General features: G+C 38.1%; 2 protein-coding genes across 3 annotated transcripts in view; one reads left to right on the top strand and one right to left on the bottom strand.

The window, feature by feature from the left end:
- Nucleotides 1-8,267, top strand: part of dnajc17 (DnaJ (Hsp40) homolog, subfamily C, member 17) — a 58,800-nt gene extending 50,533 nt beyond the window's left edge. For both annotated transcript variants that reach the window (XM_053632718.1, XM_053632717.1), the window contains one exon: nucleotides 3,198-8,267. In XM_053632718.1, the coding sequence (XP_053488693.1) occupies nucleotides 3,198-3,326 (129 nt within the window). In that variant the 3' untranslated portion in view covers nucleotides 3,327-8,267. The remainder of the gene's footprint in view (nucleotides 1-3,197) is intronic.
- Nucleotides 8,268-13,840: 5,573 nt separating this feature from the next.
- Nucleotides 13,841-23,976, bottom strand: gchfr (GTP cyclohydrolase I feedback regulator). The gene is made up of 3 exons (XM_053633526.1): nucleotides 23,820-23,976; nucleotides 21,190-21,284; nucleotides 13,841-14,723 (listed from the first exon to the last, which is right to left on the bottom strand). Exons 1-3 carry the CDS (start codon nucleotides 23,853-23,855, stop codon nucleotides 14,567-14,569), a joined length of 288 nt encoding a protein of 95 aa, XP_053489501.1. The 5' UTR covers nucleotides 23,856-23,976; the 3' UTR covers nucleotides 13,841-14,566.
- Between the last annotated feature and the right edge of the window lie 3,273 nt (nucleotides 23,977-27,249).

Here is a 27,249-nt window from a genome sequence, read left to right as displayed (position 1 = left end):
CTGAAACTGGACAGTTGAAGATTTGGAAAAACATCACCTGGTCTTTTTCCAGTTTCTTCTGCTCTCGCATCTTTCTGCTGTAACTGCTGGAGTTTGTGTTATCGTGTTCTTCATTGTGGTCTGTTCAAGTTTGGCCAGCACACAGGAAGATATCTGAAGCCTAACACCCCAATCGATCCACACCCCACACACAGTCCTTCAGTACGTACAGTAAACTGTACTACTTAGGAAGCTGCAGCTGTGTCCAGCCGTGTCTCTGTCCATAAGAGGGTGCAGTGGAGCTTTTGTTTGAAGAGCTGGAGATGAAAAATCCAATCTGGCAGGGTTGTTTTTGTTTGGTTTAATTGAAGATGCAGCTTTTGTTTATGTACTTAATTGAGCTTGCGTGATGTTTGGTGGTTAGGAGGTGGACATGAGGCTTGAGCTCACACAAGAGGAATGCTAATGGCACGTCTCTCCTGCCTGCACTCACAGCATTATTGTTTCCTCTATTTCTTCCCTCCATTTGCAGATCACTTGGGTAAATACTGGTGACCACAACCACATCCTACAGATGGTTTACCTTACAACACATATCACTTACTGTCATGCTCTTTTCCCCTTTTCTAAACACACACACACACACACACACACACACACACAAAGATAAACCCATGCACTACAACCTCACTATCTTTTTTTTTTTTTTTTTTTTTTTTTTTTTTTTAATACTGGACACATTTTTGGTCTTTCTCCATCAATAACTTTAAAACACATTTTGAAACTCTTCTGTGCTTTCTCTCTTTTTATCTCTCCCTTTCATGATACGATGCAGTGCCCTTCTGAATTACTGGTAACTTTCTTTAAAAAGGGCAAAAGTTTTTGTATTTTTTGTATTAAAAAAAATGTTACACACAATCATTTCCATTCAAAAAAAAAATTCTAAGTATTTTAGTAACCACTTTATCCTGGTCAGGGAGCTTTTAACATAAAGGAGATTGTTGTTGATTTTCACAAGTGATACAAAAAAATCATTCAAAAGAGCAGCGTAGCTTAGTGGTTAAGACTTTAGACTACTGATTGGAAGGTTGTGAGTTCAAATCCCAGCACTTCCAAGCAGTAGATCACTGGTGCTTTGAGTTTTGTAGCTGGTAATCCAGGGGCTTTTGTGAAGACTGACTGCCTCATGAATTTGGATAAGTACTACAATATTTCAGCCCAAAACTTGGTTCAGTCTGCCAGGAGGTGAAACTGGGATATAGATGATAATGAAGATAAAAACCCTAAACATTAATTCAAATCAACAATGGCTGCTGCAACACAACATTTACCAGTCTCCAAATTTAAACATTAATAATGGTCTGAACTGAAAAAGGGCAATCTGTATGCACAAATCTATGAACATAAAGGACCTTGAAGTGTTCTGCATTAAGGAGAGTCCAAGAGCCCTTAAAATAAATTCCAAACTTAATATTAATATTACAGGAGGCTATTGTTGTTCTCTCCAAGGGAGGTGTCACCAAAGACTACGGGTGCCAATAATTTTGAGTTTTGCTGAACAATTATACTACTTAGGAAAGCATTTTGTGTGTGGAAAAACGGTTGTGTTTATATAAAAGCACACATTATTACTATTATTATGCACATTCTTTTTTTATAGATTGTTTTCATGAAGGTTGCCAATTATTTTAGAGGGCACTTCATGAGGAGATTTTGGCTTGTAACAAGTTTAGACTGAAAGTGGAAACATGAGAATTCACATTTTCTTCTTTGTAATAATATGAATAGCATTGTCTATTTTGGTGAGGCTTGTAGATAGCCTCTCTCAGAGAATAATATTTAAATTTGGTTAGTGATTTGGTTATATTGGGAGCATGGTGGCTTAGTGGTTAACACGATTGCCTCGAACCTCTAGGGTTGGGGGTTTGAATTCCTCCTCTGTCCTGTGTGCGCGGAATTTGCATGTTCTCTCTGTGCTTCTGGGGTTTTCTCCGTGTACTTCAGTTTCCTCCCCAGTCCAAAGACATGCATTGTAGGCTGACTGGCATTTCCAAATTGTCCGTATTGTGTGAATGGGTGTGCGGATGTGTGTGTGTGTGTGTGTGTGTGTAAGTGGCATGGAAAATGGATGGATGGGATTTGAAACTAACTGATGGAATGAATGTTGTTGCTTACCATGGCTACAAGCCAAGTCTCTTACCTGCCAATCACAGGGACACTAAGAAATTATGGACACCAGTGAGTTCATGTATTCGGAAGATAGCATCAGATTCCTCTGAGTGTGTTACGCTGCTCTGTGGTGCAGCGTGTGCAGTATATTGTAACGATGCAGTTGGATTCTTCATGTCTCAGAGGAAGCACACATTAGTTTTTACCCTCACTGGTTGGTAGTAGTCATATGATATCATATGATGTGCAAAAGACTGCTTTCATGTCAAAACCAATTAATGTCCCCATCACCTCAAATACAGGTGCATCTCAAAAAATTTTAATATCATGGAAAAGTTTTTTTTTTTCTGTAATTTAATTCAAAAAGTGGAACTTTCATATATTCTAGATTCATTACATATAAAGTGAAATATTTCAAGCCTTTTTTTGTTTTAATCTTGACTACGGGTTACCGCTCATGGGAATCAAAAATCCAGTATCTTAAAATATTAGAATAAATAATTTATAATACAGAAATGTCTTGTATTTGACTTGTAAAGAAATGTTTCTTTTTAGTAACACTTACTTTTCCAACCCAACTTTTTTGAGACGCGTTGCGGCCATCAAATAAAAAAAAGGTACATGTTCTATTGTGAATAACATATGGGTTTATGAGATTTGCAAATCATCGCATTCTGTTTTATTTACATTTTACACATCATCCCAACTTTTTTGTAATTGGGGTTGTATGAAAATGACACTTTTTGAATTAAATTATGGAAAAAATGAACTTTTCCATTATATTAAATTTTGATTTAATTGTGATTAGTTGCTTGTGTAATAATTATAACAGCAGTTGAAGTGTATGCTTATACATTTTTTGACTCAGTAACAGAAGCTGAGCATTGCATTTTGAGTGTTTAGCGGTTCAAATATAAAGTGGCCAGAAAGTTATATTCTGAAAGCTTCAGATTTCACATACGGTATATAACAACTTTTACTAGTCATTACAGGCACATTTACATGAAATATTTGTGTGTGGTGGTGGTGTTTTTTTTTTTCTTTTTCAGAACTCTCTGAGCACTGAACGAGATTACGAGAGCCTGGTGTTAATGCGCATGAGGCAGGCGGCAGAGCGACAGAAGCTCATCGAGCAAATGCAGCAGGAAGATGAAGAGGAAGAAACAGTGAAGACCTGAGGACACACACTCATCAGCTTTACTTAAACATATAACCCTTCATTACTATTTTGTACTTGTTTATTGCCCTCGCAATTTGAATCCTCACAAATCAATAAAGTATTTTCTTTTGGTAAATGCTGACAATCAGGGTTGTGTAACTCAATGTGTTCTTCGGCTTTCGGCCGAGGGTGTGCCTTAGCAGGAAAAGATTTTCACTAAGGAAGCACGCAGTCCGCGAATGGCTTCAATCAGCCGGCGCACAGCCTGAAACTGCGGACCATGTCTCTCGGGGTGAATTTCTGGATTCAGAACTTGTTCTTGTCCAGTGCTGAACACAGTGGAACTATGGGAGGAAGTAAACATGGGTTTTTTTTTTTTTTTTTTTTTAATGGGAACAGTACTGATGGAGTTGATGAAAGGTGACGGGAAGTTCTTTCCTCTCTGAAATAACTGTGGTGGTTATGATGATTACGCTTCAGATTTTGTGTATTGGAGACTGTGGCCCAAATCACTAAGGGAACGCATGGAGTCTCAAGGCCAAATCCGTGATGAAAGGCTGATTTTTTTCGGGGCGCTGGCCTTGTTTCCTTACACCTTCCAGTAGGAAAAATTCCTTGCCGCATTGTTGGTATCTACTAAATATATTTGAAACCACTTTAACCATAAGTGTCTGTTATGCCCTTCTGTATTCCATCATATTGTCTTTGAATATGTTCGATTTTAACAAACACCAGAGATTCTCTGTCCGGTCACTCCAACAGTTGTCACGTTTGAGCATACCTGAGGCAGGTAATCAGGAGTTAATTATCCATTTCAAGTATATTAGGAACTGGAATGAAGAGAAAATGTGAACCGACTGCTGGCCTGCTGAAGTAGATGGAGAAACTCTGGTGTCCATTAAATACATTGCTGTTTGTCTAAATAGATCCTATTCTTCCCAGTTATACTTTTTGCCATCTGTAGACCACCTTCTTTCTTCTCCTGGGGGACCACAAGCCCCTGTTACCACTTCCTCGATTAACTGCTGTTGAACATGCTCTCAGAAGTAGTCTGAAATTCTTAGTCTGACTGATAAAAGAATGATTCATGATTCACAGTACAGGAGTATAGGGTTCCCCTGCTGAGTCTTGATTCATCTCAAAGGTTTCTTCCTCCTCCTCCTCTTCCTCCTGTCTCCGTCCTAGAGCGTTTTTTTTTTTATTTTTCACTGTTGTCTGGGCACGCTTCAATTTTCATTTCATTTGTGTTATTAAAATGCTACAAAAAAAAATAAAAATCTATTCAATAAGTACCACAAGAGGACAGAACATGCAGCAGAATACAAGCAGTTAATATAAGTCTTGACAAAGTGTACACAGTGTCCTGGAACTTTTTTTTAATTTTTTTAAAATCCTGTGCTGATCCTCACAACTTGGCTGGAGTATGCAGGTTATACTGAATATTTTAGATGAAATGGTTGAAGCCTGCCTGTTTTGTGGAAGTTGTCCTGTTTTTAACATTTATGGCATTTGGCATTTTTAAAAGCAATTATGTGAGTAGGTGGTCATAAGTGATAAGTTATTGAGTGCAGGAAATTGCTAGTGTCACTTAGATGACAAAAAAATGTATGATTTAGGCCAGGGGTGGAAAATGCTTACATAATTGTACTTTGTTTCTGTACTCAAGTATTACTGTGCCATATTTATACTTTATTTGAGTATTACTGAAATTGAATAAGGGGGCACAGTGCCTTAGTGGTTAGCACGTTTGCCTCGCACCTCCAGGGTTGGGGCCCTGTGTGCGAGGAGCTTGCATGTTCTCCTCGTGCTTTGTGGGTTACCTCTGGTTTCCTCCCCAGTCCAAAGACATGCATTGTAGGCTGATTGGCATCTCTAAATTGTCTGGTGTGTGTGTGATTGTGCCATGTGATAGGTTGGCACCCCATCCAGGGTGTCCCCCACCTTGTTCCATGAGTCCCCTGTGATAGGCTCTAGGCTCCTCGTGACCGTGTGTAGGATAAGTGGTACAGAAAATGGATGGATGAAATTGAATACCGTTAACTTTTTAAATACTTATTTATTTAATACTAATACTTATTTAAGAACTTTCTGTATTACTCGTATTTATTTATACCTTCAAAATACTCGTTACAAGTTATAAAAGGTCTCTTCTTCTCTCATCCAGCCAATGACTGTACACTGTACAGCCAATAAAATGGACTCAGTTCATCATTGTAGAAAAAGCCATCAATAATCATGCCAATTCATCATCTACTTCAAACATAAGACATCATTTCTTTCTTTTCTACCCTTAATTTAGGCCCAACGTGCTGTTCTAGTAGCTAGGTGGCTGAGTAATTGTTTCCACTATTAATTAAATAAACAAGTGCAGCAAAATTACATTCAGCCTGCATTCATGAACAATTTTTATGTATATTTAAAAATAATTGTAATTCATTTAAATGCAAAGTCCGAGTGCAAACGTATGTACATTCAGCGGATCCTGCTGATGCGGGTTCCTTCTACTTTTCTCATATTCAACAATGATTCGCCATAAAAGCTAATTGAGTAAGCGCTCCCTCTTGTGGAGAATCTTCAGCATACTGAAAGTGAATGACTTACAAGCCTGGTTCATAAACCAAGTAAATGTATCGCATTTAAAACGTAGACATGATGCAATACTTTGGGCCCTGCCTTCAAGTGATTATTTTGAATTACTTTGAAACAATAAAACACCACCAACAGCTCCTCATGCACTAATCAGGCAGGGTCTGATGTGACATCTAATAAGAACACATGATCTGCAGACAGTGGGGGGTTGGGAATATAGTAGGCAAGAAACGCAGTTTAAAATTTCAAAACCAGTCCGATGTCTCTTGAAGGCAGGGCTCAAAGTAAGGGCGATGACAGACAACAAGCAGGCAGTATGATGAATGTAAGCCAGGATGGCTGAAAAGTTGCCAAATAAGACACCGTGCAGTAAAAACAAATCATATTTTGCAAGGCAAATATGAATCTCTTGAACCCTCATTTTGAAGCCTTGACTCATTAGAAACATTGTTATACCTTTGGATGTTAAAAGTACACAGACTACAGGAAGTTCTGGAAGGTTTTTGAGGTAAAAAATCTGTAGGTGTATGGTTGATTTCCATGGGTAGAAAATACTTGAGTTATAGTACTTTCTTACTGGTTCTCTGGAAGATTTGCACTTTACTCAAGTATTGTTGAAAATAAGTATTTGTAAATAACCCAAGTAAATTTCCAAGAGACAAAACATACTTTTTACTCATTTTTCATTGTGACTTTCAGTTTACTTGTTACCAATATCAAAATCCATGAGATTTTTCTTAGTTACCGATTCAGGATGAGACATTTCCATGCTCTGGACTTTGGGTTTGACTCCGCCCAGGTAAAAAGAGTTGAATCGGGTCTCATGCCTATGGACCTTTTTAATCTGCAGTGAGGGGTACTTGTCTCCATTACCTCCCAAGTAAAAATTAAATATCGTCATTAAGAATTCGCCATGAGGGCCGAGTTATGTTCAATTTAAATTAAAGTAAATTATCTAGTAATGTTTTGTAATTTCATTGTTCAATTAGCTAGCTAGTGAAGTTCTGTAAATTAGTTTAAGTTAGCGTTAAGAACGTGGTTTTGGAATTCATGCATAAAAGATTATTAAACATAACCAGCAAACCAAATTCTAGGTTTGTCTGAGTTAGTAGAATATTTTGCTTATAACTGATTGCTTAGTGAACTAGCTACTGTCGGGCATGATGAACTTTTCTTTTCATCAGTTAAAAATATTAACTTTTTACTGTTGAATACTTGAGTATATTTAAATGTAGATACTTTTGGACTTTCACCTAGTAGATGTTGGCCTCCATAGTTCTACTATTAATTGAATAAGATTTTGACAGTACTCATACTTTTACTTAAGTACAGTTTCTCTATATTTTTTTTTCCACCCCCACTGATTTCACTGCAATTTGCTGCCAAAATTTTGAACAACAGTCACCAGATCTGTATTCTCATTAGAAACCATGTTTGGCCTTGCTAGACTATTTGTGCACTACTTTGCATGACTACATACTTATATAACATTTTCACTAACTTGAAAAGACTTACTAGTAAAGTACGTACTTATTAAAACAATTGTGATTATGTTGCATGTGCCCTTTATTAAAAAATTGTAACCTTTGACATAAGGCACCACAGTGGTGAACTGGCTATATTGCCTGTAGGTGTGAACATGTGAGTGAGTAGTGTCCTGTGATGGACTGGGGTCCCATCCAGGGTGTGTCCCTGCCTCGTGCCCATTGTTTTTGGGACAGGCTCCCGATCCACTGCAACTTTGACCAGTATAAAGCATTTATTGAAGAATAATGAATGCATGAATCTTTGACAGTGGGTTGTTTTCCAACCCTTACCATTTTTCCAAGCAACATCACAAAACCAAACAGTATTATTATACCTTTATCCAAGATTCCATGGCCTGTTTACTGCTGTCATTCATCTTTCAGTCACACCTTTTCCAAAAACCCAGCAAATCCATCTCCCTGTTACGCAATACCCATCTCAGTGCCATACCACTCTCACTCTATTTTTGTCATTCGTTGCAACATTCCAGTCACATGGTTCTGTTTACTCACTTGGCTCCATCACATTTCTGGAAAGTAGCTTTCAAATTACAACACAGGAAACCCAATTACACTCGGCCCATCCACACACACGTACACACATCCTACTGGAGTGATGAGCCAGATCAGCTTGTGCTGCACTCTGAAGACTCCCAAGCCATCTGCTGCTACTATCTCCACCTGTCCATCTCCAGAGTAATCACCTCAATTTTTCTTCCGGCTGCCTCCCCTTTCTCACTTTTTATCTGTTCTCAGATCTGTCTGCCAAGCCATCAGCTCCTTAGAGGGTAAGAATCCTGGAAGTCCAAGGAATCTTCCAAGCATGTTCCTCAGGGAAAGATTACCAGCCGTTTTGATGTTAGAGGAACAAATTGCAGGCCAAGTCACGGTGGAGGTATACATTTAGAGCCAAGTGAAGAGAGCACTGGATAAATATTTGGCAAAGTGATAACTGAGAATGAGTTTCTAATCAAACCACACACTGCGCTTCAGGCTTCTAGTATACATCAAGAGGAGTACAACACATTTTTTCCTTTATATAGACTGAGCTAATGAAGGGCTTGGTGATTAGCTGATATTTAGTAGAGCAGAACCTGCTAATGTGTAGAGCTTGAGCCATCCAGAACTGGAAAAAGGAAATCCTAACACAAACAGTCAAGTGCAGACAAATGCTCACATTAGTTTCCTCTTGGCATGTGGTGTGAGAATACTTTAAGTTGATCGCTTCTACTTAGGCAATTAGCTGCAGGTTTCTTTCCACTTAGGGAGCCATTTTCAGTAAAATTAATGTTGCAAAAGCTAGTGAATAAAACAACATAATAGGGTAGTACAGTTAATTGCAAGGGTCTGCCCTGGCTTTTGTGTGGACAAATTAAAATGTACCTGTAATTTATCTACCAAAATAACAAACAAACAAATAAATAAATCCAGGAAGTCAAAAATGAATTTTTTTTCCCCCTGTAACAAGAATCCAAAACACGAGTGAAATTCTGCAGAACAATCTTCCCATCTGATTTGAAGAAGGCAGTGCATGACATCTTGCAGAGCTATAACACATACGTCAATAACAATAGGCAAAGATTGGCCAAGCAATCAGAGTTAGAACAGATTTATCAGCAATAATATCTTAGCATCCACTATTTGATCAATTTTGGTACTTGTGTAATTGAAGAAACATCTGTAAACCATTTTTCATATTGCCAAAAAAGCCCCTGGCTCTTAAAATGTAATCTTCATCTAAATCACGATACTGAGTAAACACACATCATCATTCCTATATATCTTTAGTGAACAGTTAACTGGTTTAAACAGTCAAGGTAATCAATGGTAAAAGTATACAAACCCATTCAAACATGCTTTCAAGATCAAATCAAATCAAGATTTAACCATCAAAGGTGCTATTCAAATACAATTGACTTGATTTATGTTTAGTAATTTATTGGAAATAACATCAGAGCACTTTCACTCAGAACACTTTCATTACCAGTAGATTTTTGTGGTGTTTTGGTTGAAGTTTCCTTTCAGTGACACTGAGGTCAGCACTCTTGACTCGGCCATTCTAATATTCCGAATTTGTGTTTTAGCAAATCCATTATTTTACTTCTGTGGATGTCTTTCGAAATTCTTTATCCATCATTACCATGACACTAGTTCTATAAGTATACAGTGCCTGTGACTTATTGACATCACCAAATTGTTGGTTTCTTCTTTTGTGATACTTTTCCAGGCTTTCACGGCAGACTATTTCTCAGTAGTCAATATGACCTCTATAATGTTTTCTTACTTTTCATAATCTTTCTAACATTCATATTATTTTTTTTTTTTTTGTGAGGGAGAGGGGTAAGTATGAATTTTTAAAAATATTTATTTAGAGGAATTATTGGATTTGTAAGGCCAATTCAATAGATTTTTTGTTGTATGTTGGCAAATAATAGTTGTGATGTCTATTGTTTTAAAAATTGTCCATATTCCCTTGTAGTTTAATGCATGTAAAACTTTATATAACTTTCTTTTTCAGAAAAAAGTTCCAAATAGAACCTCTTTAGAAAGCTAGAACTAGTGTCTGGATATTTTTGGTTATGAGATAAAAACTTCAGAGTGGATTGTCTTAGTGATGTAAACATTGTCAACAGTGGCTGAGTCAGTGTTCACATTGCTGCAGCATTGACCATCTTCTGTAATGTGGGAAATTCACAAAATGTTTAATTCCTAGTTTCCCTGTTAAATAACCAGTAAGATAACTAGTAGCCTAGGTTACCAGCAGGTGTGGAAATGAACAAACTACTACTCTTGTTACAGTACTTGAATACATGATTCACTGTAATGGTACTTATTGAAAATAATTAAACCATAGTACTTTTACCTAAGTCAGTATGTTTTGTAGTCTTTCCACCACCAGTTACCAAAGGAACATTGACATAGATCTTGAACATTTGCAACTAATAATAATAATAATAATAATAATAATAATAGAAAGAAAAAAAAAAATCACAATATTGCACATATACACTATCACAATACATAAATGAAAATGCTTTCAGCTTTTGGACCACTCTGATAATTATTATTATCTTAGCTATGTATTAGCTTTTTCAGGTGGGAGTGTGGAGTTGGGCACGTTTGTTCTCTCTTCAAATTCCACACTTGGCCAACCAAGAAAATAATTAATTATGGAATGTTAGACTTTGACAAACTTGGCATAGACGGTTAACAAACAAACAGCAATGTTTATTGAAACAAAAGCAGACAGTCCAAAATGGTATGCAAAAAGTAATCATAAAAATAGAGCAAAAGGTAAAAACCATGAAACAAGAACTATAATCAGAGGAACAGATCAAAAGGGGCAAAAAAGGATAATAAACAAGGAAAAGTTAGAGCAAAGATCAAACACAGGGGAAAAACAAACTGGCAGGAAAAATAGTAACATAGGCTGAGAAACAGACAAAACACACAAACATGACTTAGGAAAGTCTCAGCATGCTTGAAGTCAGGGGCGTAACCTGGCCTGGGCATTAGGGGCTGTAGCCCCGAAGATTTTTTCTTTGGCCCCTAATAATTCTCCACTTGGAGCTGTTTGTCACAACATAACTGAACGTCAGTAAAAGAAGACGGTGGTGTTGTAATTTTATATCTTCAGTGAACGGAGGCGAGACCAATCAGACAGGGTTTCTTATTGGCTGAAAGCTCTCAATTCTGCCAAATGCTAGCTCACATAGTCAGTGTGAGGGAAAATGGATATACTCCAATTTTTTTTAAATAAACCAGTAAAGGGGTTGATACTGAAACATGAACATCCACTCATGCTGAGCAGGAAAACAAGGTGTGTAAATGTCTGAGTTCCAGTTTATGTGAACATGATATGAGCAGGGCATAAAGAAAGATAATGTACTTTACATGGCACTGTAGCAGTTAAACCCATATAATGGTAACTTAGTTGTGTCTCCCCTTGGCTAGCGATACCAAACTAGCTTAGTTAGAAAAGTTTAATATTTTTATCACCTGAAGTAAGTTTTATGATAAATCCAAGTTTTTCTGATCATGTCAAACATTGACAGCTAAGTAATGTCAACTTCCATAAAATAAAACTTAGGCTACTAGCTGAGCTGGAAAAAATGCATGGAGACAAATCTGGGCTCAGCCCTGGATGATTAACAGTCCAGCTAATGCCACTGCTTGAGGTGTATATATACACATGGGTACATGAGAGAATTGACAGGTGAGAGAAATTAGAAAACCATCAAACGTGAGAATGGCTGAAGTAGGTGTGGTTAGAGGCTTAGGATTTATCGTCAGTAACCACTTTATCCTGGTCAGGGTCACTGTGAATTTCAGGAACACTGGGTGCACACCAAGAATACACCCAAAATGGGATGCCTGTTCATCACAGGGCACCATGCGCGCGCACACACACATTTGCACATTCATTTTCACTTTGAGTAGCCAATCCACATTCTGACATATTTTGGAGGAACACAGAAGAAACATACAAAACTCCACACAGATACTGGAACTAGAACTGTGGGGCAACAATGTTACCTGCTGCATTGCCATGCTGTCCCAGTTGTAAATTTTAAAATAAAATGAGTTAACTTTCAATAAAATAATTGTGGAAAAATTTGAGTAGCAGTAGAAAACTCAATCTAGGATATGTCAAGCTAGGTGCAGTCCTCAGTTGGTGATTCATTCCAAAGGCCAAACCCCCATTTACAGCATACCTGGCTGAGGGTTCCAAATCTCTCTGTCCATTTGGAAATACAGATCTGCTCAAGAAAGAAACTGCTGGAGTGTTTTAAACACTAGAGTTAATGCAATAGTGGAAAACATCTTAGGCCACAAGCAAGTTCAACTTTGTGCATCCCTGATATTTGTTGTAGCTCCCGTCACTACATTGTTTATGGGCACTGTTCCGAAGAGGACTCCTTTCATTAGAAAAGCCTTGCACCTCAGGCAAATTAGAGCCCAGGCCCATCTTGCTGAGTCAAGAACAGGTTTCTATTTGTGGCATTTATGGTTTAGCCGTAGGCCGATAATCCACTTCTTAGCAAACCCATGGGAATTACCACTGCAGCTACCAAGATCAGTCTTAGAAACCTCAACAGAAAAAGGTTCCACACATGGTGACCTGGTTTAAACTAATTGGCAAGCATTAATGCTTTAAAGCCTCATGATATATTTGAAAAGGGTGACTGTGTCCCTAATATCCTGCTCCTTGGTAGGGGCACAACTGGCCAAGTATAGCAGTATCCCAATGCCACTGGCCATCAGGAGAGACAAGACCACTTTCTTCTTGGAAAAACCTATGGTACTAGATCAAGATGAAAATCTAAAAATTTTATTTGGACTGCCTGCCCTTGGAAGCATCTGTTTACTAGGATGATGGGGAGATGAAAATAGGAATTGCACAGGTCCACCAATATGATCCACAATATTGGAGGGTCTTCAAGAACCAGTTCAACCTTCTCAAATATAGTATTCAACTAATCCACGCTCCATCTGCTGAACAAAGAAGCAAGTTGAGTAGAAACCTTACTTTAAACTATGGGGTTTACATATTTTTGATCACACCTCTGTCCAAGAGAGAATGAACCTCTTGGGCCAGAGCAACACCTCTGTTGGGTTCGGACATTAGTGAAGCCCTAAACCCCAAGAAGGGGAAATTTGTATCCCTGTAACACTGTCATCAGTCACTGATTTGATGTACTCCCTGCCCAATGGGCAATGTCTTGGCTGCATGGTAGCCTCTACCATCCAGGAAAGGCTTCATGTGACGATTTATTCCTTATGGGGTACTGTTTAAAGTCTGCCTCACAAGATGGACGAAAGCACAGATATACCTATTAGGGGCCTTAGACCAGGACTGCTGTGGGTGTTGACTTAAAGCTGCTGCACAGATGGTCTGTGTACCTATGCTGGTTTAGTCATTCTAAAACCTGAGCTCTCCTATCCAAGGCCTTTTTGGAAGATTTGCAGGTTTGATCTGCATACGTACAGCAGAGTGGACTGTACAAACCACACTTGACACTGTGGATAAACCAGGTTGACAGAGTTTGCCCCATATCCTGGCCTAGGTGTCCCACTGCTGTGAATGAAGTGTCAACCAGCTCCCATACAGAAAGATCAGTTTATATAGATTGGAGTGATTGAACCATTGCTAGCAACAAAACAACTAACATATGCTATTACATCCCATGTGACACACACTTGCAACAAGTCATCTCTGCATCTTCAATCAACACTTGGGCAGTGCACATCTGAACATAATGATTTATCTTGGCATGCATGGTCACACACACAAGGAGGTATTCAGGTTATTCTCAGTGCCCCTGATGGATAGGAATAGAACTATTAATCAATCTCAAGAAAATACTGTACATACATCAGGTTAGTACCCCAACTAAATGCTCAAACGAAATTTTCTTTAAACTTTTATTTAGTTTTCTTTGTGATAGCACACATCATATTACATTTACATCACAGTTGTGAAACATGTCCTAGAAGGTCAATACCTTACAGAGATTTGTGTTTCCGCATCTTCTAACAAATTCAGCCAAGAAAGCCTCGATGGTTTTCTGATTAGTTAAATCAGGCGTTAAATGAGGTGGAATACTGAACTCAGCATACAGCACAAAGCTAAATAAAGCAATAAACTAAACAATGACATGATGTTTGGTTGTGAAATTAGGTTCTGGAATGAGTTTAACATTTTAGCTAATTGAAATTGAGATTGTGATTCTCCAAAACCACAAAACATCTGTAAAAAGGAGATTTTTGACCAACGTGTAGAATTAAATTTAATGAAGCATCCAACATTAATGACAGAAACATAAATATGTATACTAATTACTTGCCTTTCATATGGTTCGTTTGAAGTACATACATTTAAACATGTCTAAACAGAAATAAACAGCTGTCCCTACTGAACTGACAGACTTGCCTTACACTGTTTCCATTTTGATTACATAATGTCAGGGTTGATTGGCTTAGCTGTAGAAAGAGAAAAATTCTCCATTTGCAGTTTTAATTATAAAACATTTTCACAAGGAAAAAAACCTAGCCATTGCACAACACTAGTCTCATGCCAACACTGCTCAAATCTGCTTATGACGGATAACCTGTGTTCAAATGGTGATAATTATTTTTCATATCATGACATTACAGGATGTTGACAAAGCTCACTAGTTTCTTTGTGAAGGCACCACACTAGAGTCTGACCAACTCCTGTCATTGTCACAACTCTGTATCCGAGCTTCTCAAGTTTGTCCAGGACTAATCGTGGTGGTTCATCCACATAGTATTCTGAACTGCAAGACACAAAACATATGAAAATGTTTATTCATTTGAGAGTGGTTCTCGAACAGTCCTGACATTTAATGTCACAACCTTTGACTCACTAGCATACAGCATGCATGCTAACCCATGAATTGTACAGCAAAAACAGTTGTAAAAGTAGCTACTGTAATTAAATGATTTGAATGCTAACAAGTGATCATTGACAAAAACAGTAAACAAAACTAGTTCACAAATAAAGCATAGCTTAGTTCCCTTTTGACTCCGACTATAAACTAAACATTCCAATATTGTTATATACAGTGCCCTCCACTAATATTGGCACCCCTGGTAAATATGAGCAAAGAAGGCTGTGAAAAATTGTCATTATTGTATAACTTTTTATATTTTGTTTAAAAAAAATAAAATAAAATAAAAATAAAAAAAAAAAATCACAAAAATACTCTGCTCTCATGGATATCAAATAATTGCAAACAACACACGTTTATGTAAAAGACAAACATTTGTTAAATACGTGTGCCACAATTATTGGCAGCCCTATGAATTCATATGAGAAAAATATTTGAAGTATATTCCCATTGATATTTAACATTTTTACTGGTATAAACATGAGGCAACACATAGGCCAGATTCCCTTAGTCATTTACAACAATGGGTAAGACCAAGGAATATAGCTGTGATATGCAGCAAAAGGTTGTTGAGCTTCACAAAATGCAAAGTGGCTATAAGAAAACAGCACAAACTTTGAAAATGTCCATTTCCACGATCAGAGCAATAATTAAGAAGTTCCAGTCAACTAGAAATGTTATGACTCAACCTGGAAGAGGATGTGTGTGTGTGTGTGTGTGTGTGTGTGTGTGTGTGTGTATATATATATATATATATATATATATATATATATAGTGTGTCTATATGTGTCTATACAGTGACTTCTGCTAAGACTGCCTTCTTCAAGGAAAAGCTAGAAACTTCTGCACAAGACCCTCACAACGCCACATCTTTTCTTCACTACTCAACCCACCAGCTCCTCCTGCTCCATCCTCCCTGACTGCTGAAGACTTTGCCACCTTTTATGATGAGAAGATCGAAAAAAATCTGCCAGACTTTCACTTCTACCCCACCTCCTACACCACCCACTGAGGATGGTACATGCTTCACTGGGACATTTGTCTAATCTAGCAACAGAAGAGATCTTGCAGGTCATCTTGTCCTGCAATCCTACCACCTGTCCATTGGATCCAATCCCTTCCACAATGCTCCAGACCGTCTCACAAGACCTCCTGTCTTTCATCACAACTATCATCAATGGCTCCATATCATCTGGTTATGTACCAACTGCATTCAAGAGAGCAAGGGTTATTCCCATCCTGAAGAAACCCACTCTAGATCCCTTGGACATTGGCAACTACTGACTGGTATCACTTCTCTCTTTTCTTTCTAAAATCTTTGAACGCACTGTCTACAATCAATTGTCTCTATACCTCTCACAGAACAACCTCCAAGATCCTAACCAGTCTGGCTTCAAAGCAGCACATAACACAGAAACTGTCCTTTTGGCCATCACTGAGAAGCTACATGCTGCTAGATCAGCCAAACTGTCTTCAGTCCTCATCCTCCTTGACCCTTTAGCAGCATTTGACACAGTCACAGTCTTGTCCACCCTCATGAGTCTCGGAAATCATGGTGCAGCATGGTAGTGGTTTGCTTCCTTCCTTGAAGGTCACTCATACCAGATGATGTGGGGGAATCCACATCTGCTCCCTGCAGGCTCTCCACTGGTGTCCCACAAGGCTCAATACTTGGTCCTCTTCTGTTCTCACTCCATACTTGATCTTTTGGTGAGGTCATATTCTCACATGGGTTCTCATGCCACTGCTATGAGGATGACACTCAACTCACCCTCTCCTTCCCTCCCGCAGATCCTCTTGTTTCTACTCAGATCTCATCATGGATGGCAGCTCTTCAGCTGAAACGTAATCCTAGCAAAACTGAACTACTGTTCATTGCAGGTGATTAATCACCATGGCAGGACCTTGTGATGTCGCTGGACAATTCTGTGATCCCATCTTCGGTTAATGCATGCAACCTTGGGGTAACCATGGACAATCAACTGTCCTTTACCTCGCACATTGCTAATCTGACACGCTCATGTTGATTTCTCCTTTGCAACATCAGAAGGATTCGTCCATTTCTATCTATACAGGCCACTCAGGTGCTGGTTCAGTCTCAGCACTATTCAACCTCTGAAACTGATCCAAAATGCAGGTCCTCAACTTGTTTTCAACCCTCCTAAGTTCGCGCACACAACCCTATGGCTACGCTCCCTCCACTGGCTTCTTGTAGCTGCCCACATCAGATTTAAAACTCTGATACTTGTGTACAAATCCAAAAATGGACCAGCACCCACTTACCTCAAATCACTTATCACACCCCGCACTGCACCACGATCCCGCCGAACCTCTAGTGCTGCTAGACTGGTGCCACCATCTCTCAAGGTACAAAGAAGGCATGCATCAAGACTCTTCTTTTGTTATGGCACCTAGTTGGTGGAATGAACTTCCCCTAGATGTCCGAACAACTAGTTAGTCACTGGCGGTCTTTAAATGATGTCTAAAGACCTACCTCTTCCTAAAGTACTTCAATTAGCACTTTTCATTAAAGAAAATTCTATATTTTCTTACTATATTACTTCACAACAGAGTTTTAAGACTGATGGTATTCTTAGTCTGTAGCCTAGTGAAACAATATTGGGATGTATTTATTGAGAGAGACTTCAAAGCACTTCTGTAAGTCACTCTGGATAAGGGCGTCTGCCAAATACCGTAAATGTAAATGCATATTGTTTCAACACATTGTGAAGAGGATGGTTCGAGTGGCCAAAAAAATCTCCAAGGATCAGATCTGGAGAATTGCAGAAGGTAGTAGCATCTTGGGGTCAGAAAGTCTCCAAAACTACAACCCGAAGTCACCTACATCACCACAAGTTATTTGGAAGGGTTTCAAGAAAAAAAAGCCTCTACTCTCATCCAAAAACAAACTCAAGTGTCTTCAGTTTGCCAGACACTACTGGAACTTTAAATGGGATGGGGTTCTATTGTCAGATGAAACCAAAATAGAGCTTTTTGGCAATAAACACCAGAGGTGATTTTGGCACATACAGAGAGGTAGCCATATGGAAAAGTACCTCATGCCCACGGTTAATATGGTGATGGCTCTTTAAAGTTTTGGGGCAGTTTTTCTGTCAGAGGACCTGGACATTTTGTTAGGATACATGGCATCATGGACTATCAAATATCAACAGATATTGAAAACCTGACTGCCTCTGCCAGAAAGCTTAAAATGGGCCGTGGTTGGATCTTCCAGCAGGACAATGATCCAAAACGTACATCAAAATCAACAGAAAAATGGTTTATTGACCATAAAAATCACGGTCCTGCCATGATCATCCCAGTCCCCTGACTTGAAAACAATAGAAAACCTGTGGGATGAACTGAAGAGGAGAGTCCACCAACGTTGACCTTGAAATTCTGTATGGAGGAATGGTCTCAGATCCCTTGCCATATATTCTCCAATCTCATAGGCATTATAGGAGAAGACTCAGAGTTGTTATCTTGGCAAAGAGAGGTAGAACAAAGTATTGACTAAAAGAGTACCAATAATTGTGCTACACATATATTTAACAAAAATTTTATCTTTTGGATAAACCTATGTTGTGTTTGCAATTATTTGATATCCATGAGAGCAGATTATTTTTGTGATTTTTTTAAACAAAAGATCAAAAGGTTAAACAATAAAGACAAATTTTCACAGCCTTCTTTGCTCATATTTACCAAGGGTGCCAATATTAGTGGAGGGCACTGTATATTACTTACCAAGATTACTTTATGCAGGCCCGAAAAGTGAACAAAAACAGTTTAACGTTATAGCCTGATTTAACTTTACAGTTTTATACAGCCACTATACAAATGCCTACATCTGGGTGGTTCACATGATCTTTATACAGAAATAGTTCACTCAAATATTACTTAGATATTATATATTTAGGGTTAGGACACAACTTGTAGGTTCAAAATATATCTACAGGAGGTAGCTTTTAACTGTTTGACTTATAAATTAATTTATATTTGCAAATTTTTTAATTATAGCTTTGGTACAATCAGGAACGTTAAGTCTTAGTCTGCCATTCTCATGGCTTCTTTTTGGAAGTCTGGAGAATTCAATAAAACTCTGACTGTCAAAAAGGACAGCGGCAACAAACAGCTTTGCATTGACTATCACAAGGTCATAGACTTCATAATCAATTTGCTGCAAATTGGAACAGCTCCTTCCCCTTGACTCATCATAACCACCACTATGATGAGTGCAAATGGATGGACCATCACACGGAACATTTTTGCAAAGGAACTCACAATGCCTGTTGTGACTCTTTGTGCTTCTACAGCATCAAGAGACCACTTCTGAAGCTGTGCAAAGAGTGTATTTACAAGAGGCATTCTGTGAAACAAATCTAGAATTCAATGCCCACCAGCACTCCACAGAAACCTGTGTCAATCTCTGTACATAGCTGGATACTTTCTAAGCATTCTATCACAATGTCCTTGTTTTCATACAATGTGTTGACAACACAGCTGCAAAAGTCCCATCGTGTATTGTATGAGCGTTGTTGGCATATCTTTTCCAGCACAGCTGTTCTCTTTGGAGATCTACAGAAAAATGCCATTTGAATTGGAGAAAAAGCTTCTCACTGGTGATATCAATGAGACAGCCTGTTCACTCACCAGATTTAGCTGATGCACACAGCAATGTATGAAATGTGCAGGTCCTGAACTTTCCTTCTCACGGCAGCTGTTGCTCCTCACATACCACTAGATCCATGACATATTTGTGTTAAAAGTCTATGCCTATCCGTTTTCTTTATCAAGCTAACAAACTACACCTAATTGCTCTAAAAGCACTTTGGAGATAGAATCAGCATTCTCTCCATCTAGTTTCATCGGCCTGTGCTGAGATAATATCTCCATCCATCTTCTATACCACTTATCCTTTTCAGGGTCACTGGGAACCTGGAGCCTATCCCAGGGAGCGTCGGGCACAAGGCGGGGTACAGCCTGGACAGGGTGACAAATCCATCGCAGGGCACACAATCACGCACATTCATACTCTACGGACACTTTAGACATGCCAATCAACCTACCATGCATGTCTTTGGACTGGGGGAGGAAACCTGAGTGAGATAATATGTTTTTATCAAAAATCTTGTGGTTCAGATGTCTTCAAATACTGAATCCCTCCCCACCACATATAAGTCTCTCTCTCTCTCTCTCTCTCTCTCTCTCTCTCACATACGCATACATACATACATACATACATATAAATAAATGTTTTTTTTTCCTAGATAGACTTTAAGAATGCCTTTGACAAAAGAAGAATGGATCGAAATCATTCTCATGGTTGGATCAGGAAGCTGTCACGAGGTTGCAATGACAAGCACGTCACACACATGGCACTGTTGCCAAACTTATTAACAAATTAAAAAAAGACTGTAAGTGTTGCAGACCAACCGAGAAGGCAAGGACGTCCACGAACATCCACTGACGAAGGCACAACCGACATGGTCCTGGAATACATAGTCCCCTATGTATGAAGACTTTAGGGACACCCTGTACTATAATGCGCATAATATATGAATAGTTGCATTATCTGTACTGAGGTGGAAACTTATTTTAACCTTAAAAATAAATTGGGTGCATACATTCTGAGAAACAATGAATTATAGTATGTTTTGGAGAGGATGAATATTTTTGGTGCATGGTGTTAGTGATGATTACTATAAACTATTATATAAACTACTATTGTGTTTTTCCCCCCTCTGAGAACATTATTTTTTGTGTGAAACACATAATTTTATGTTGCCTGAAACACAAAACTATTTAATAACTGTTAGATCAACTTTATGGTTTCACTTTACATAAACTTACATCCCTATGGTAAGTTAAATGGGCACACTTCTTTTGTTTCTCTATTTAAGGGCTACTGTGGTGCAACAGCCAAAACCAGTAAACCGTGGTATGATTACCCTCACCATATGAAAATAAGCTTTTGACCAAAATAGTTTGGGTCACCATGTCTACATCATGATGCAAGATTTGGCAGCAGCAAAGTCATGCTATGGCCCGAATTGTCCAGTTTGTTGCAAGAAGCAAGTCTAAGCAAATAAGCTGCTGTACGTTTCTCAATGTTCAAGGTTTGCATTTACTACAATCAAGAGAATTCAGATATGGTGGGCTAATTTTTGGCTAGTGGCAGCTGTAGTCAGAAGGTTGTAAATAAGGAGTAACTGAACAGGTAAGCAACTCTCTACCTGCCAGATTCCAGTCCTGGATGACAACAGCATTGCACATTTTACCTCATTTAACACATTATGCTCCAGGATATGAGTCTGACTCTCCTGTGCTAGGTGTAGCACTGCTGAACACTTACAAGTTGTTGCCCAGCATGGTAGTTTTCTTTGCTCCCAGATAGGTCATGATGGCAGGATCTGAATACTCATCACCTACCATGGTGGGCCCGGTCTCCTGAAAGCACACACTGTTAGTCCATTATCACTATGTTCACCCTTTCAAGTGTTCTTTAGTGTGAAGTACATTAAATGCATCAACAACAAAGTCAAAATGAAACTCATGAAACTAGATTAGATGGATTTATTCATTCATGTTCAGTAACTGCTTTATCCTGGTCAGGTTGGCAATAGGTCAGGAGCCTATCCTGGGAAGAATGTGTGAGGGGTGAGACTTACAGTAACTATACTTATGGGTCATTTGTCTTACTGCTTTTACCACCAATAGAATTCAATTAAGTTGTAAATAAGGAGTAAGGCTGATCATGATTAACTGAACAGGTAAGCAACTCCATCACAGCTCCAGGGGCTTCAGGTTGATCCTCATCTTGTTTTACCTTCTGTGTGGACTTTCTATACTGTATGTTCACCACTAGGTGTGAATGTGTGTGTGCATGGTGCCTTGCAATGTGTCTAGTGACCCTGACCAGAATAAAGCATTTACTAAAGATGAATCTTTTATTTTATACCCAATGTATACACTCTCAGAAATAAAGGGAACACACTATACTTTTCCATTTCACTTGGGTACCAAAAAGGGGACATTCTTTGTACCTTTAGTATGTACATTTCTACATGGAAAGCTTTAAAAACAATTTAAGGTGCATACCTGGACTGTAAGGACTATTACTCAAAAAGCTAATTGAAGGTACACCACAAACTAAAAGTACAAAACAGGTACCGTTGATGGGTACACTCCAGTTCAAAAGTACTGGAACAATAAGGCCAATTCATCTGTTTTTGCTATACACTGAAGACATTTGGGTTTGAGATCTAAAGATGAATATCAGATGATGGGATCACAATTTCAGATTTTGTTCAATGATATTTTCATTTAGATGTGTTAAACAACTAAGAACATGGAAGCTTTGTTCGAACCCACCCATTTTTCAAGTCATCAAATATATTTAACACATGTCCAAAAGGTGTTTCCTGTTGCCCAGGTGTGTCCTGGTAGGTTGATAGTTTAAACGATTAACAGCTCTGAATGCCTACTCTTTGTTTGAGCACTGGGTTTTCTCTGTGAAGATTACATTTATTTTTAAAAAGGATAAACCAACATGAAAAACAGAGCTGTCTATGGGAGAAAGGCCAGCAATTTTGAAGCTAAGAGAAGAGGGAAAAATCAATCAGAGCCATTGTACAAGCATTAGGCATAGCCAATACAAGAACTTGTAATGTCCTGAAATGTAATGTAATGTACGAACAACCAGAAATCAAATAAGTCAGCCAAGGAAAACAACAGCAGGTGATGACAGAAACATTGTGAGAGCTGTGAAGAAAAACCTAAACAGTGACATCACCAACAAGTAGTGTCATGGCTTGGGCTTGCATGGCTGCTTCTGCAAAAATCTCACTAATCTTTATTGCTGATGTAACTCATGATGGTAGCAGCAGAATGAATTTAGAAGTCTACAGAAAGATTCTGTCTGCCAATTTAAAGAGAAATACATCAGTCTAATTGGCAAGAACTTCACTATGCAGCAAAAAAAAATGCCCCAAAACTACTGGCAACACAATAAAGGACTTCATCAACCAAAGGACATCAACCAAACAGCAACTGAAAGAAACTGTGGTAAAAACATCAAAAAGAAGATCGCAACAATTTGGTGGTCACTGGGTCACCGGCTTGATGCAGATATTGAAAGCAAGGGATATGCAACCAAATATGAAGTATTATTTACTTCAATTTAGTTTGAGACTTTCTGTTCCTATACTTTTTCACAAAACGTACCATGTTTTACATTGTTTAAACACATCTAGATGTAAATATCAGGAAATGAAACCTGAAATTCGGATCTGTCGGAGTATATTCATTTTTGGATCTCAAACTCAAATGTCTTCAGTGTAGCAAAAACAAACGACTTGGCTTTGCTGTTCCAATACTTTCAGATGGGACTATATGTGTATAATATTCTATCTGACTGTTTCTAGACTCACTCACAGACTCACACAGGCAGACAGACATTATTTCTGCCCTCTGATCACATAATCAATATGCTGGAGTTTTAGAAACACAGACTTAGATATTACTGGTGTATTATTATGAGCCTTGTGTCTTCAATTTGTTGACATTTCCTCATAAAGTAACAAACGACCACGTACACAATATGCAGCAAAATATAATCCTTTAATCTGCTTCATGGAGCAAAGTCTATTCCTCCCCTAAGAGGGCAAACCGGAAGTTCTGTCTGAAACACATGTCTGATTAACAGTTGACTTACTAGCCGGAAGCAAGCGGCACTAAATTCACAACAATCACAGTTTCAGTTACTACAACAAAACAAGCTCAGCAGGTTGCTTTAACAAAATGCCAACATGTGCTAAATACAAAAGCTACTTGCTAATTCATGTAAAGTAAAGTGCGCCTGTTGTAGGTAATTTCTTTTATTTATTTTAAATCGTTACAAAAGCAGGACGATGCAAAGCTGACACACCTGTCTAATCAGTCATATCTTAGTGAAAGATAACAGCCTGGATAACATATACACACCAGTCGGATCTGTGTGGTGATCAGAATGTAAGGCATCTTCAGGTTTCGACGTGGAGCTGTGGGACGAGTTTCCCCAGAGGATTTGAGTCACTGTCGCGCTGCAGAATTAACGACAGCGCGGTCACTTAGTTTACAATGGAATGCGGAAACAACACCCACCACGTCGGACCAATCAGAGAGCGAGGCTCAATCCGAGCGGCTTCCTATTGGACACGAAGTGCGCTGCGTGCAGCGTGCAATCCATTATAAAATCCATGTGAAAAGTAGTGAATTACTATAGGGAGTAGGAAGCCGTGTGGGATTTAACACTTGAAGTTTTAGTAACCGACTCAGCAAAAAATCTTTCTACTAGTAATTTATGTCGCCGTTTTATTATGATGTGAATTCACATGAGCAATTATCTTGAACTGATCTCAGAACTATTCTACGAAGTGAAGAGCAGGTCTGTTCGGTTACTGAAGATGGATGAAGGATTGGATGAAAGGATGTAATTGGATCCCTCTGTATACCTAAAAATACCTAAAAAATATTTGTAATGATTTGTTTTAAAATGTGTTAAAACCCACAGACTTTATTACGTATTTACAGCTGTGGTCATAAGTTTACATACGACTTGCAGATTCTGCAAAAATGTTAATAATAATAATAATAATAATAATAATAATAATAATAATAATATAACCAATAGGGAAAATTAAAATTATTTTTAGTTTTTTATTTAGTTCTGCCCTGAATTAGCTATTTTACACAACACATGCTATTTACATTTTAATGTTTACATATAGTCCACATGACACAATAATATCTGAATTTACATAAATGAACCAGTTCAAAAGTTTACACACGTCCGATTCTTAATACCGTGTGTCATTACCTGGATGATCAATGGATTGTTTTTATGTTTCGTGATAGTTGTTCATGAGTCCCTTGTTTGTCCTGAGCAGTTAAACTGCGCACTGTTCTTCAGAAAAATCCTCCAGGTCCTGCCATATTCTTTGCTTTTCCAGCAACTTCTGCATATTTGATCCCTTTCCAACAGCAGCTATATGACTTTGTGATCCATTTTTTCACACTTAGGACAATTGAGGGACTCGTACACAACTATTACAAAAGGTGTAAACATTCACTGATGCTCAAGAAGGCAACAGGATACGTTAAGAGCCAGGGGGATATAAACTATTTAACAAGATCATCAGTGTAAATTGTTATTTTATTTTTATTTTGTAAATATCTTATGTAGCTTCTGAAAGGCAGTACTAAATGGGAAAAAAGATATTTAAACAAAACAAAACAAAAATTTACACCTATCATTCTGTTCAAAAGTTTACACCCCCCTGGCTCTTAATGTAGTGTGTTGCCTTCTTGAGCATCAGTGAATGTTTGCACCTTTGTGATAGTTGTGTAGGATATATGAAATTATTAACATTTTGTAGATTCTGCAAGGCATATGTAAACTTATGACTACAACTGTATTTTAAGAACATATTTCTACTATTCAAATATTAGACACATCATTAAAATACGTATAATGTATTTCTTGGTGCCACAGAACATCTTATTCTTGAACTGTCCACTCACAAAAGTTGTTATGGATAAATCCAGGGAACTCAAATCCAGCAATGAATACAAGTTAATATAGTATTATAAAGAGATCAGTAGAGATTGGCAGCATTGTGATCTATACTCTCACTTATGTTTTATTATTATTTTAAATGTAGTTGAATCTAATCAGTTAGCATATTGGATTACTGGCACAAAATTCTGTGCATTGAAAATATGAATCATCCATGAAAGCCAGAAATCATCCTATAGATTTTACATACAGTATATGGCCGCTCGGCTCATAACATGACCAATTATTGTGTTGAATCTTTATTTACATCCAGCCTGGGCCAGTTCACAAGTATCTGAATTAGGTGAATTCAAATTGCTACCACATTTTGTATGTGGTCTTACAAGGCATTATACTAACAAGAAAAATCTGCAGTATACACATGTTGAGGGTTGGTATGATAAGAACTACTTTTGTTTAGGTGTGAAAAGCAGCAGAGGGCTTTAGGTCTTTGATTTCTTAAGGACTCAATCCTTAGTCCTGGTGGCTGGCCTTTTAATTTCCTCTTGGGAAAATGGCTAATTTCCTCCTTGGAGCTGATCTAATCACTCTAAAATGAGCTCAGGGCTTCTGGGTAAGTAAAAAAGACCCCAGCGGAACAACAGGAGTGGGCTTGATAAAATCAGCAATATGGCTGTTGTGCCAGCAGGAGAAATAAATCATCTGTTGGCTGTTTCATACTCTAATGGGAAAAGAAACTTATGCACAACGCTTACTTTTTCAGTCAGGTCTGATTGCCTGTGTGTTAGTCTTTCATTCTACATCCTAACTTCAAATCAAATAATCAACCAGTGAATCCACTTACATTAATATGCAACTAAATATTTTATATATTTTTAGACTTTTTGCCTGGGATTTGTCAGATCACTTGCTCAGTCACATGAAAAGATAGTCACGTTGGCCTCTCAGTTATATAGCACCTTCTCATTCACAATTCAGCTTTTCCATAAAAACAACATAAAGACAAAGAGCAGAAACCACATGGTGCATCTCATAAACCGCAGTTAAACTACAGCACCTGGCAGCTCTGAGGAGACTCAGACTCAGGCACCAACCATGTACAAATAGCCAAAAGTCATGAGCAGAGCAATCCCCCTCACCCACAACAGAAGCAGCAGCAGAACACGCAGAACTTATAATCTGAAACAAAATGGAGAACAAACACATAGAGGAGTGTTTAGGTGGTGTGCTCTACTTACTAATTGTGTCCTTATGAGCAAGGCTGGCTAAACCAGAAACAGAAACATTCCAAGATGTGTGCTCTTCTTGTGAATTTATTTGTCAGGTATATATTCATGGACACTACTGTAAAATAATGAAAATTGTATGATATGTGACTCCTTGATAACACTATGTAACACAGTTTTTGTTCCTGGGTAGTAAGTGTTATGTTGTAATATATAAAATGGCTCAAAATTTGCTTTTGTGACCAGGATGTAGGAATTTTGAAATGGCCCTTTTTTTAAATTGAGAAAACGGGCAGATTTGAGTCAGAAAAAAATATAGGATTCAAAATGAACGTATTTATACTAAAGTTATACAAAAATTACTGTATAAGATTTAGAAGTGAATAGTTTAAGATTTACGATTATATTGCAGCCTCCAAATGTAGTCTCCCATCATGTTCTCGTTATATTGTTCTTTTGGCATTCAAAATCCAGTATATGCTGGTGAAAGTGCTCACCTTGCTCCTCTGTGTATGCTCCTATGTTCTTCTTTAATTTATCAAGATGAGCATCAAGAATATGGACTTTGAGAGACATCCAGCAGCTCATTATGCAGTAGTTCTTCTCCAGAATCTCAACCAGCTCCACATAG

The sequence above is a fragment of the Ictalurus furcatus genome, chromosome 9 (assembly GCF_023375685.1).
Source record: "Ictalurus furcatus strain D&B chromosome 9, Billie_1.0, whole genome shotgun sequence".
Classification (NCBI taxonomy): Eukaryota; Metazoa; Chordata; class Actinopteri; order Siluriformes; family Ictaluridae; genus Ictalurus; species Ictalurus furcatus.
Note: the sequence above shows the minus strand (reverse complement) of the source record. Positions and strands in the feature narration are given on the sequence as shown.